The sequence below is a fragment of the Oncorhynchus mykiss genome, chromosome 3, assembly GCF_057628025.1.
Source record: "Oncorhynchus mykiss isolate SJ-2025 chromosome 3, ASM5762802v1, whole genome shotgun sequence".
Classification (NCBI taxonomy): domain Eukaryota; kingdom Metazoa; phylum Chordata; class Actinopteri; order Salmoniformes; family Salmonidae; genus Oncorhynchus; species Oncorhynchus mykiss.
This window is the reverse complement of record NC_143024.1, coordinates 81,534,838-81,548,060: the sequence shown is the minus strand read 5'-3', so window position 1 is coordinate 81,548,060 and position 13,223 is coordinate 81,534,838. Positions and strand designations below refer to the sequence as shown.

The following is a 13,223-nucleotide window of genomic DNA, read 5'->3' as shown; positions in this document are numbered from 1 at the left end:
GAGGCTTCCAGGGTCCTGTCTTCCCTATGTCAAGGTAATCGATCCATAACAGACTACTCTATTGAGTTTCGCACTCTTGCTGCCTCCAGTGGCTGGAACGAGCCGGCTTTGCTCGCTCGTTTTCTGGAGGGTCTCCGCGCAGAGGTAAAGGATGAGATTCTCTCCCGGGAGGTTCCTTCCAGCGTGGATTCCTTGATTGAACTCGCTATTCGCATTGAGCGACGGGTTGATCTTCGTCACCGAGCTCGTGGAAAGGAGCTCGCGTTCTCCGTTGCCCCCCTCTCCGCATCACTACCATCTTCCTCTGCCGGCTCGGGTGCTGAGCCTATGCAGCTGGGAGGTATCCGCATCTCGACTAAGGAGAGGGAACGGAGAATCACCAACCGCCTCTGTCTCTATTGCGGTTCTGCTGGTCATTTTGTCACTTCATGTCCAGTAAAAGCCAGAGCTCATCAGTAAGCGGAGGGCTACTGGTGAGCGCTACTACTCCTGTCTCTCCTTCAAGATCCTGCACTACCTTGTCGGTCCATCTACGCTGGACCGGTTCGTCAGCTTCCTGCAGTGCCTTAATAGACTCTGGGGCGGAGGGCTGTTTTATGGACGAGACCTGGGCTCGGGAACATGACATTCCTCTCAGACAGTTAAGGGAGCCCACGGCCTTGTTCGCCTTGGATGGTAGTCCTCTCCCCAGGATTCAGCGTGAGACGCTACCTTTAACCCTCACTGTCTCTGGTAATCATAGCGAAACCATTTCTTTTTTAATTTTTCGTTCACCTTTTACACCTGTTGTTTTGGGCCATCCCTGGCTAGTTTGTCATAATCCTTCTATTAATTGGTCTAGTAATTCTATCCTCTCCTGGAACGTCTCTTGTCATGTGAAATGTTTAATGTCTGCTATCCCTCCTGTTTCCTCTGTCTCTTCTTCACAGGAGGAGCCTGGTGATTTGACAGGGGTGCCGGAGGAATATCACGATCTGCGCACGGTGTTCAGTCGGTCCAGGGCCACCTCTCTTCCTCCACACCGGTCGTATGATTGTAGTATTGATCTCCTTCCGGGAACCACTCCCCCCCGGGGTAGACTATACTCTCTGTCGGCTCCCGAACGTAAAGCTCTCGAAGATTATTTGTCTGTAGCTCTTGCCGCCGGTACCATAGTCCCCTCCTCCTCTCCCGCCGGAGCGGGGTTTTTTTTTGTTAAGAAGAAGGACGGGTCCCTGCGCCCCTGCATAGATTATCGAGGGCTGAATGACATAACAGTGAAGAATCGTTATCCGCTTCCTCTTATGTCTTCAGCCTTCGAGATCCTGCAGGGAGCCAGGTTTTTCACTAAGTTGGACCTTCGTAACGCTTACCATCTCGTGCGCATCAGGGAGGGGGACGAGTGGAAGACGGCGTTTAACACTCCGTTAGGGCACTTTGAATACCGGGTTCTTCCTTTCGGCCTCGCTAACGCTCCAGCTGTCTTTCAGGCATTAGTCAATGATGTCCTGAGAGACATGCTGAACATCTTTGTTTTCGTTTACCTTGACGATATCCTGATTTTTTCACCGTCACTCCAGATTCATGTTCAGCACGTTCGACGTGTCCTCCAGCGCCTTTTAGAGAATTGTCTTTTTGTGAAGGCTGAGAAGTGCACTTTTCATGCCTCCTCCGTCACATTTCTCGGTTCTGTTATTTCCGCTGAAGGCATTAAGATGGATCCCGCTAAGGTCCAGGCTGTCATTGATTGGCCCGTCCCTAAGTCACGCGTCGAGCTGCAGCGCTTTCTCGGCTTCGCGAACTTCTATCGTCGTTTCATCCGTAATTTCGGTCAGGTGGCAGCTCCTCTCACAGCCCTTACTTCTGTCAAGACGTGCTTTAAGTGGTCCGTTTCCGCCCAGGGAGCTTTTGATCTCCTCAAGAATCGTTTTACATCCGCTCCTATCCTTGTTACACCTGACGTCTCTAGACAGTTCGTGGTCGAGGTTGACGCGTCAGAGGTGGGCGTGGGAGCCATTCTTTCTCAGCGCTCCCTCTCTGACGACAAGGTCCACCCTTGCGCGTATTTTTCTCATCGCCTGTCGCCGTCGGAACGTAACTATGATGTGGGAAACCGCGAACTGCTCGCCATCCGCTTAGCCCTAGGCGAATGGCGACAGTGGTTGGAGGGGGCGACCGTTCCTTTTGTCGTTTGGACTGACCATAGGAACCTTGAGTACATCCGTTCTGCCAAACGACTTAATGCGCGTCAGGCGCGCTGGGCGCTGTTTTTCGCTCGTTTCGAGTTCGTGATTTCTTATCGTCCGGGCTCTAAGAACACCAAGCCTGATGCTTTATCTCGTCTCTTCAGTTCTTCAGTAGCCTCCACTGACCCCGAGGGGATTCTCCCTGAGGGGCGTGTTGTCGGGTTGACTGTCTGGGGAATTGAGAGGCAGGTAAAGCAAGCACTCACTCAAACTCCGTCGCCGCGCGCTTGTCCCAGGAACCTTCTTTTCGTTCCCGTTCCTACTCGTCTGGCCGTTCTTCAGTGGGCTCACTCTGCCAAGTTAGCCGGCCACCCTGGCGTTCGGGGTACGCTTGCTTCCATTCGCCAGCGTTTTTGGTGGCCCACCCGGGAGCATGACACGCGTCGCTTCGTGGCTGCTTGTTCAGTCAGCGCGCAGACTAAGTCCGGTAACTCCCCTCCTGCCGGCCGTCTCAGGCCGCTTCCCATTCCCTCTCGACCGTGGTCTCACATCGCCTTAGATTTTGTCACCGGACTGCCTTCGTCAGCGGGAAAGACTGTTATTCTTACGGTTGTCGACAGGTTCTCTAAGGCAGCTCATTTTATTCCCCTTGCTAAGCTTCCTTCTGCTAAAGAGACGGCACAAATCATCATCGAGAATGTTTTCAGAATTCATGGCCTTCCGTCAGACGTCGTTTCGGACAGAGGTCCGCAATTCACGTCTCAATTTTGGAGGGAGTTTTGCCGTTTGATTGGGGCTTCCGTCAGTCTCTCTTCCGGCTTTCACCCCCAGTCTAACGGTCAAGCAGAACGGGCCAATCAGACTATTGGTCGCATCTTACGCAGTCTTTCTTTTCGCAACCCTGCGTCTTGGTCAGAACAGCTCCCCTGGGCAGAATACGCCCACAACTCGCTTCCTTCGTCTGCGACCGGGCTATCTCCTTTTCAGAGTAGCCTCGGGTACCAGCCTCCGCTGTTCTCATCTCAGTTCGCCGAGTCCAGCGTCCCCTCCGCTCAGGCTTTTGTCCAACGTTGCGAGCGCACCTGGAAGAGGGTCAGGTCTGCACTTTGCCGTTATAGGGCGCAGACTGTGAGGGCTGCTAATAAGCGTAGAACTAAGAGTCCTAGATATTGTCGCGGTTAGAGAGTTTGGCTCTCCACTCAGAACCTTCCCCTTAAGACCGCTTCTCGCAAGTTGACCCCGCGGTTCATTGGTCCGTTCCGTATTTCTCAAATCATTAATCCTGTCGCAGTTCGACTTCTTCTTCCGCGATATCTTCGTCGCGTCCACCCGGTCTTCCATGTCTCCTGTATCAAGCCCGTTCTTCGCGCCCCCGCTCGTCTCCCCCCCCCCCCCCCCCCCCCCCCATCCTTGTCGAGGGCGCACCCATCTACAGGGTCCGTAGGATTTTGGACATGCGTCCTCGGGGCCGTGGTCATCAGTACCTAGTAGATTGGGAGGGGTACGGTCCTGAGGAGAGGAGTTGGGTTCCCTCTCGGGACGTGCTGGACCGTGCGCTGATCGAGGATTTCCTCCGTTGCCGCCAGGTTTCCTCCTCGAGTGCGCCAGGAGGTGCTCGGTGAGTGGGGGGGTACTGTCATGTATTGTCATGTTGTGTCCTGTTCCTGTTCTTTCTCTTCACCCTGTCTCCCTCTGCTGGTCGTATTAGGTTACCTTTTCTTCCCCTCTTTCCCCCAGCTGTTCCTTGTCTTCTCTAACTACCTCGTTCACCCCTTTTCCCACCTGTTCCCTTTTTCCCTCTGATTAGGTCTCTATATCTCTCTCTGTTTCTGCTTCTGTCTTTGTCGGATTCTCGTTTGTGTTTCTCATGCCTGAACCAGACTATCGTCGTGTTTGCTGCAACCTTGTCCTGTCCTGTCGGAATCTGCCAGTTCATCTAACCTTGTCCTGTCCTGTCGGAATCTGCCGGTCCATCTGAGCCTACGTTTGTTTTGTTATTAAAGAAGCTCTGTTTACGTTAATTCGCTTTTGGGTCCTCATTCACGCACCGTAACAGATATACCATGCTTTCAACCAATCAGCATTCAGAGCTCAAACCACCCAGTAAATAAATCTTGTTTGCGCATGTGCATAACTATAGATATATCCGACAGGAGAGTTTGAGTGATGAAAGTTGGACAGAGGATCTCAAAATCTCTGTGCAAGAAACACTTGGATGAACTTCAAAAACCGAATGTTAGGCTATTTTCGGGCGTTTGTGCCGTTATTATGTGCCAGATGCTAACACTATAAACTGTTATAAATGGCCTATTTGCAAGATTGACTTGTTATTTCAATAGGCCTAGGCTACTGACTAAAATCTGGGTTGAAAATTGCAATTAAACTTTGCTAAGCTAGATGCAGATAGCCTATAGCCCAGGGGTACTCAACAACTATTTCAGAAGGTCCAGTGATAGATGTCCGGATGGATATCGTCCTTTGTCGGCGCTGTGGTACAAGCGTAGAAACATAGCTTTTAGTCTACGACTTAGGAAACATTTTGTTACATAAAATGTAAATTAAATACATTAAATTAGACTAATAAGTACTATTAATTACTACTTCTTTTGAATGTAAGAATATGCAACATTACATCAACATTGCTGAATTATGAAAGTGGTTGCATAATTATCTAAAAACTCCACCATTATACATGGGCCTTGAATTAAATAATTTATTTTTTATCAAATAAAGTGCATGTTTTCAGGAGAACGAAGGAGAGTTGAACAATAATAAGAATCTGAATGCACAGAATGTCAATGTGGGCCATGCATTATTCATGTAGAAGTAACTCTGGGCCTTGCCCTTGCATCAATGAGAGAAATGACACTTTCTGTCAACTGCCAATGGTTTTAACTTTGGCACAAATGGTGTGAGAGCAACTCTGAGACATTAGTGCAGGTGTTCATTGGTAAACCTGGTGCGGTATTTATTTTTAATAAAGTTCATTGTGGAGAACGCTGTATTCACAGCTGTATGTGGAGCCACACATTGTCAGGGTGTATAGTGCCTGTTTCTTGAGAACAGGGAAAGCAGCTGAAGGCACCATCTTTCCCCAGAAAGTGACAGGGTCACAATCACCAGGCTGCTCCTTCAAAGACACATTTTCTTGCAGCTTAATCAACAATTTTATTGGGTGATGCAACATCTACCCATCTGAAGATCTGTTTTGCTTCTTTTGACAACTTTGTCACTTTTGTGACTAAGAAAGGGTCCTGGATGAGCAGCAGCAGTTATCTTCCAACAGTGAAGTCCTCAAAGCAAGCCTTGAAGTTATCCATCAGCTTCTAGATGAAATCAACATGATTGGGAACATCTTTGTCTCCCTGCGTTTGCACCAGAAGATTGGGGAAGTGGACAAGTTCTCTCTGAAGATCATTCTTGAAAAGCTCCAATTTCTTCTGGAAAGCCCGGACTGCTGTTATCATATCACACACTGTGTTGTCCTGTCCCTGCAGCATAACATTCAGTTGATTAAGGTGTGATGTAATGTCTGTCAAAAATGCAACTGTTTCCATCTTCTCCTCATCTTCCAAAAACTCTGTCACTCTTTTGCTCTAATATGAACGCTTTGATTTCCTCCTGAATGGCCCAAAAGTGTTCCAAAACCCTGCCTTTGCTGAGCCATCTGACATTGTTGTGCTGTAGTAACTCATCAAAACTGGCATTGACCTCTGTCAGAATGCCTCGTAGCAAGCGGTGTTGTAGGGATGAAGTTGCTCTCAAAAGGTTGATCAGTTTCGTCATCGTTGTCATGACCTCAGAATGCTATTTTCCCAGACTGGCACACAGGACAGATTGATGCAGTGATATGATGTCAGGGTGGTACTCTTTCAAACGTGCAACCAGTCCTCTCCCTCATGGCTGGACCTCCATCTGTGGGGATGGAGACCCCTGACTTCAGATCTATCCCCCTTTTTGTCAGCATCCCATTGATGGCCTCATGGATATCCTCTCCCTGTGTGTGTGCTTCTAGATGTGTTAAGCCCAACAGCTCCTCGCAGAATTCCTTCTTTGCTTCGTTAGAAAATCTGACTAACACCAGACGCTGGGCATTATCAGTGTTATCTGTTGGTTCATCCACAGCTAAAGAAAAGCATGGTGCATTCTGAATGGGCTCATCCAGGCTGTGTCACATCCGGCCGTGATTGGGAGTCCCATAGGGCGGCGCACAATTGGCCTAGCGTTGTCCGGCTCTGGCCGGGGTAGGCCGTCATTGTAAATAAGAATTTGTTCTTAACTGAATGGCCCAAAACAAATTTTAAAAAATATATTTAAAAATGTAAGAATAAAGTTAAGTTAAATCTTCAGCTAATATTTCAGTTCTCCTCATTGCTGTGGAATCTGACAGTGGGACCTGTTTGATCTTTACCCTCAGCTCATCTTTTTGTTCACCTTCAAGCAAGGTGTCAGCACACATTCTTTTACCATCTCAGTGTCTGAAAATGTTTTTTTTTGTGTTTTCCAAAAACCTAAGCTATCCTCAGTGAACACTCCGTTGCATGTTGTTGGGCTCTCACTGAATAGACAAGGACTTTGGTGGACCTCTCATAGTGGTGGACCTCTCATATTGGTTGACCTCTCATATTGTTGGACCTCTCATAGTGGTGGACCTCTCATAGTGGTGGATCTCTCATAGTGGTTGACCTCTCATATTGTTGGACCTCTCATAGTGGTGGACCTCTCATATTGGTTGACCTCTCATATTGTTGGATCTCTCATATTGTTGGACCTCTCATAGTGGTGGACCTCTCATATTGGTGGATCTCTCATAGTGGTTGACCTCTCATATTGTTGGACCTCTCATAGTGGTGGACCTCTCATATTGGTGGACCTCTCATATTGGTTGACCTCTCATATTGTTGGACCTCTCATAGTGGTGGACCTCTCATATTGGTTGACCTCTCATATTGTTGGACCTCTCATATTGGTGGATCTCTCATAGTGGTGGACCTCTCATATTGGTGGATCTCTCATAGTGGTGGACCTCTCATATTGGTGGACCTCTCATATTGGTGGACCTCTCATATTGGTGGACCTCTCATATTGGTTGACCTCTCATAGTGGTGGACCTCTCATAGAGGTGGACCTCTCATATTGGTGGACCTCTCATATTGGTGGACCTCTCATATTGGTGGACCTCTCATATTGGTGGATCTCTCATATTGGTTGACCTCTCATATTGGTGGACCTCTCATATTGGTGAACCTCTCATATTGGTGGACCTCTCATATTGGTGGACCTCTCATATTTGTGGACCTCTCATAGTGGTGGACCTCTCATAGTGGTGGACCTCTCATACTGGTGGACCTCATAGTGGTGGACCTCTCATATTGGTGGACCTCTCATATTGGTGGACCTCTCATATTGGTGGATCTCTCATATTGGTTGACCTCTCATATTGGTGGACCTCTCATAGTGGTGGACCTCTCATATTGGTGGACCTCTCATATTGATGGACCTCTCATATTTGTGGACCTCTCATAGTGGTGGACCTCTCATACTGGTGGACCTCTCATACTGGTGGACCTCATAGTGGTGGACCTCTCATATTGGTGGACCTCTCATATTGGTGGACCTCTCATAGTGGTGGACCTCTCATATTGGTGGACCTCTCATAGTGGTGGACCTCTCATAGTGGTGGACCTCTCATATTGGTGTACCTCATAGTGGTGGACCTCTCATATTGGTGGACCTCATATTGGTGGACCTCTCATATTGGGAATTGAGTTGGTTAATCTTGTTTGATCTCACCTCCGTGTTCAGGGGATCCGTCTGATCGAATTTACTACGCCTGGTGTCATAATGCCGCTTAACATTGTCACTTTTCACGAGCGCTATGGACTCGCTGCATATCAGGCACATTGGTTTTGTGCTAGTTGCGGGGAGAATTAATATATACTGTTCCGTCCACTCGTCTTTGAATATACGGTTTTCAGAGTCAACTTTTTTTTTTTTAAACAAACCATATTAACAAAGATACTGGTAACTAAGCTCCTTCTATCTGTGATAGTAACAGTTGAACCGCGGTCAAATCTTTCTGTTTATTTTCTGCCTGCTTGTCCCAGGGTTCAGCAGAGGATATTTGGATTGATGTAATCTGTCATCTGATACAGTACTCCATCACTCTCCTTCTTGGTCAAATAGCCCTTACACAGCCTGGAGGTGTGTTGGGTCATTGTCCTGTTGAAAAACAAATTATAGTCCCACTGAGCACAAACCAGATTTAACATTAATTTTCAATCAATGCCTATACATTGTGGGGGCTATTGCCCAGTTAAGAGCTCAATAGTGAGTGTAGCCTCACATAAAAGCCTGTAGCAGCAGCTGAGTAGCAAGGCTGGAGGCTGTGTGGTGGAACAGCTGTACATAAGAACCACTGGCTACGGGTCACTACTCCGTATTTACTGTAGGTGAGCATTTAATTAAGTTGTCTGATCTTTCTACACACGTGAATACACAATCACACACATGCACAGACACATACACAATCACACACATACACACACACTCATAAAGAGCTCAAAGACAGTGTGTGATAAGCAAGTAGTCTAATTAACACCCTGACCTGTCTGAATAAATCCTGACCTGTCTGATTAAATCCTGACCTGTCTGATTGAATTTGAAGTTGCCACAGAAAACTGACGGATGTGTTTACACTGTATTGCCTTATTACTGTGAATCTACAGAGAGATTCCATTGGTTGATGTCTCCTTTGATGGTTTCTGTGTTCTCCAGGAGTTTGATGATAATGATAAAGACGAGGACATCGATGCTCTGATGTCGGCACACAGCAAGGCCGCCAGCCGACGCATGAGCTGCGCTGTGTCTACGGTAATACCCTGCCGTATAGTAAACACAGACACACACACAAACGCACACACACACACATAATGGACACAAAGATGCATCTGCCATGCTCTGGCACACAAGAAGACAGACTGGCAGGCCTACTGCCACACACACACACAGCCCATAAAGAGGATTGATGAGTGAGTCATGGCTGTGTTGAAACCATTGTGTGAACAGTGTCAATAGCACCAGTGACCTCAGGGCTGAGGAACAGCAGGGCAGTGTCTCTCACACACACACAGCATAGCTCACAGCACAACTCACAGCACAGCTCACAGCACAGCTCACAGCACAACTCACAGCACAGCTCACAGCACAGCTCACAGCACAGCTCATATATAGACATTGACTAGGAGCCAGGAAAATGTGCCTAAACTCACAGGTGTATATACTGTATATCTTTTGTATGTGTGCTATGCTCTGGTAGAACCTTGCTTAGAACAACATTTATGTTTCTTTTCTCACAACACTAAACTAAATAATTAGCTGAGTTTTGTGATTTGTTTGTGATTTTGTGACAGAGTCATATTGACCGACTCTCTTAAGTTCCGATTTTGAGACCTAGGTCTCTTTTACAAATGAGCCCTGCAGAATACAAACATACACACATCCCACTGGGCACAGACAATTCCCACGTTAATAAATAGGAAATACCCCCCAGAATATAGAAGAGATCAAAAACACAATCATAAAAAAAGGACAAATCGGAGACATTGTTAGGTTAACAGGCGACACACACTTCCTGCCTGTCTGACATTTCTAATTTCACCTCAGACATGACTAACAACATTAATTCTGGCCGTGGGCTCTACTCTCAATAACAGCAGAGGTGGAGGGCCATGATTACAGAGATTATGGAGATGAATGGTGACTGGCTTCTGTGAATCTCCATGCTTGAAAATATTGTATGAATAGAACAGAATGAATATAGGGGTGGATGAGGGAAACAAACACACAGTAGATATCTATAGGAGCAATTCTTCCTATAATGTTCATGTACACTGTGAGTAATATTCATCATAACTGAAGCCCGGTGTTCCGGTTTCGGTGGCATGCATTGAAATGTGTGGTTTTCTCGTGGCTTTCCTTTGCAAAATAACTATGAATTAACTGACTTATTTTCAAGTAATTGTCAGCATATAACATCACATTAAGGTGTGGGACGTTAACTGTATCACAAGGAACAATAGCTGGTCTATTTCGCTCCAGCAGCTGGCAAACAACCAATGGGTGGGGGGGTTCTGGGTGGGGAACAATCAATGGGGGGGTTTCCCTGTGGCTCCTGCTTTTGGTTTCACACCCATGGGGTTATTAACACTGAAGATAACAATGACATCATCAATATTACATTTTTTTTTAATTAAATGGCAACCCTAGCTATTTGTTCCAGCTGTCTTGATATCCTGGCAATATAGCCATGCTCAAAGAAGCTGGGACCGAGAGACTAAAAAACAGCAATCAGACTGTTAAATAGCCATCACTAGCCGGCTACCAACCGGCTACTCAACCCTGCACCTTAGAGGCTGCTATCCTATATACATAGATATGGAATCACTGGCCACTTTAATAATGGAACACTAGTCACTGATAGGAGAAAACTGAGCATGGATCAACAACATTGCAGTTACCCCACAATACTAAACTAATTGACAGAGTGAAAAGAAGGAAGTCTGTACAGAATAAAAAAATATTCCAAAACATGCATCCTGTTTGCAACAAGGCACTAAAGTAAAACTGTAAAAAATGTGGGAAACCAATTAACGGTTTGTCCTGAATACAAAGTGTTATGTTTGGAGAAAATCCAATACAACACATTACTAAGTACCACTGTCCATAGTTTCAAGCATAGTGCAGACTGCATCATGTTATGGGTATGCACACTCACTCTTTGCCTGGAAGGAGAGTGAGTGCACAATTTTTTTTGAGTGAATTGTTTGTTTCAGAAAGTTGAACAGGCTATAGTCTATTTAGTTTAATTTAAAATCTATTGGGTGTACTTTTAGATGGACTGTAAGGCTATAACCTAGCAAAATGTGGAAAAAGTCAAGGGGTCTGAATGCTTTCCTAAGGCACTGTATAGGCCTAGCGTATTATGCGGTAGAGCCCGGTGCGCTCTATTCCAGCTCCTCGCATTGGCCGGGCTAGAATGGGCATCCAGCCAGGAAGGAGGGTGCCGGCTCAGCGCCCCCGGGTCTCCAGTATACCTCTTTGAACCAGGATATCCTGCGCCGGCTCTGCGTACTGTGTCTCCGGTGGGTCTGCACAGCCCAGTGCGTCCTGCATTTGCAGGGCGAAAATAAACATCCAGCCAGGACGGGTTGTGTCAGCTCTACACTCCAGACCTCCAGTACCACCAGTGCCGACACCACGCACCAGGCTTCCAGTGCGCCTCCAGAGTCCAGTACGTCTTTTTCCTTCTCCCCGCACTCGCCCTGAGGTGCGTGTCACCAGCCCGGTACCACCAGTGCCGGCACCAGGCCTACAGTGCGCCTCGGCAGTCCAAAGAGTCCGGCGACAGTCCTCAGTCCAGAGCGTCCGGCGACAGTTCACAGACCGGAACCTCCAACGACGGGCCACAGACCGGAACCTTCAACATCGGGCCACAGTTTGGGGTCTCCAGTGACGGTCCCCAGCTCGGGGTCTCCAGCGACGGTCCCCAGTTCAGAACATCCGGCGATGATCCACGCAGCAAGGGTTCCCAGTCCGGGGCCTACGGCGAGGATCCGCTGTCCAGAGCCTCCGACGACGATCCACAGGTCAGTGCTACAAGAGCGGACTCAATGTAAAGAAGGGGGGCGGCGTCCAGAACCAGATCCTCCACCGAGGTTAGATGCCCACCCAGACCCTCCCATATAGGTTTAGGTTGCAGCCGGGAGTCCGCACCTTTGGGGGCGGGGGTACTGTCATGCCCTGACCTTAGTTATCTTTGTTTTCTTTATTATTTTGGGGTGGTGACAAGGGTGGTTGGTTTAGTTTTTCCCTGTCTAGGGTTTTTGTATATCTATGGGGTTTAAGTATGTGTAGGTATATGTAGTATGTCTAGGTATATGTAGGTCTATGGAGGCCTGAATTGGTTCCCAATCAGAGGCAGCTGTTTATCGTTGTCTCTGATTGGGGATCCTATTTAGGTTGCCATTTTCCATTTTGGTTTTGTGGGTTATTGTCTATGTGTAGTTGCATGTCAGCAGTAGTTTATAGCGTCACCTTCGTGTTGTTTAAGTGTTCTTCATGAAATAAAATGACGTATTGCAATCAGTCTGCGCCTTGGTCTCCTCGTTATGACGTACGTGACACATGGTTTCTGGGTGGGGAGGGAGGATGCTGGTGGGTGGATGGGGACTGAGTTGGGGGTTATCTTTGTATACATTTATTTGATAGTTGTTTTGTTCCTGTAAACCCCCCCCCCCCCTAAAAATAGACAACACTAAATAAAAAGTTGGTCCCCAAAAAAGAATATGAAGCCCAGAAGGCTGATTCTCTTGTATCTACTAAAATTGGAAATCCATTGCTCCCAGATATGTTGCTTTGGTGGAAGCATCTGTGTTTAGTTGTCTTTGATATTTACTGGTGCTTTCAGCCTGTCCGCTGTGTCCTTCTGTTTATTCATTGAGGACTTCTAATCGGGTCCTGCTTCATCTGATAATCACCATGGTAACCCTGATAGATTCAGTTTTGTGTCCGTGTCTGGGGTTTCTGCCCTGGTACATGGGGTCTGTCCTCTCGTCTCTGTCCTCTTTACACTTTCACATGTATCACCCCTCTCTCCCTCCTATTTTCTCTCACCTCTCTACTCCTTCCCTCTCTCCTCCCTCTTCCTTCCTTCCCTCTCTCCTCTCTTTCTATCTCCTCTCTCCTTCACTCTCTCCGTCCTCCTTCTCTCTCTCCTCCTCCCCCTGCTGGCTCGGGTTCTATTCTTCCTCTGGCTGCTAGTCTTCTACTCCCGGCTCAGAGAGAAAATGGGGCTACCTCAGTGTTCCTGGCGACTCAGACGCAGAAACTGTGAGTTCTTGCCTCCTTGTGTATGTGTGCACCCCACTTATTGTGAATATGTTTCCACCAATCAGTGCCGCTGTGCTCCCATTGCTGCCACTGACTGCCTAAATTGGTCATTCATCATACTGGCTCACTCTGTGACATAAATTAGATCAACTTTAGTGTTTTACATTC

General features: G+C 47.4%; 1 protein-coding gene and 1 pseudogene across 9 annotated transcripts in view; one reads left to right on the top strand and one right to left on the bottom strand.

Annotated features, from left to right (window-relative positions):
- Positions 1-13,223, top strand: part of sytl5 (synaptotagmin-like 5) — an 84,774-nt gene that overhangs the window by 60,782 nt on the left and 10,769 nt on the right. For 5 of the 9 annotated variants that reach the window (XM_090230262.1, XM_036975036.2, XM_090230260.1 and 2 more), the window contains one exon: positions 8,943-9,038. In XM_090230262.1, coding sequence (XP_090086388.1) covers positions 8,943-9,038 — 96 coding nt within the window. Of the gene's footprint in view, positions 1-8,942; positions 9,039-12,986; positions 13,056-13,223 lie in introns of all 9 variants that reach the window. The other 4 variants (XM_036975035.2, XM_036975034.2, XM_090230258.1 and 1 more) reach the window with 1 other exon arrangement.
- On the bottom strand, positions 5,321-6,132 carry LOC149984697 (general transcription factor II-I repeat domain-containing protein 2A-like; annotated as a pseudogene).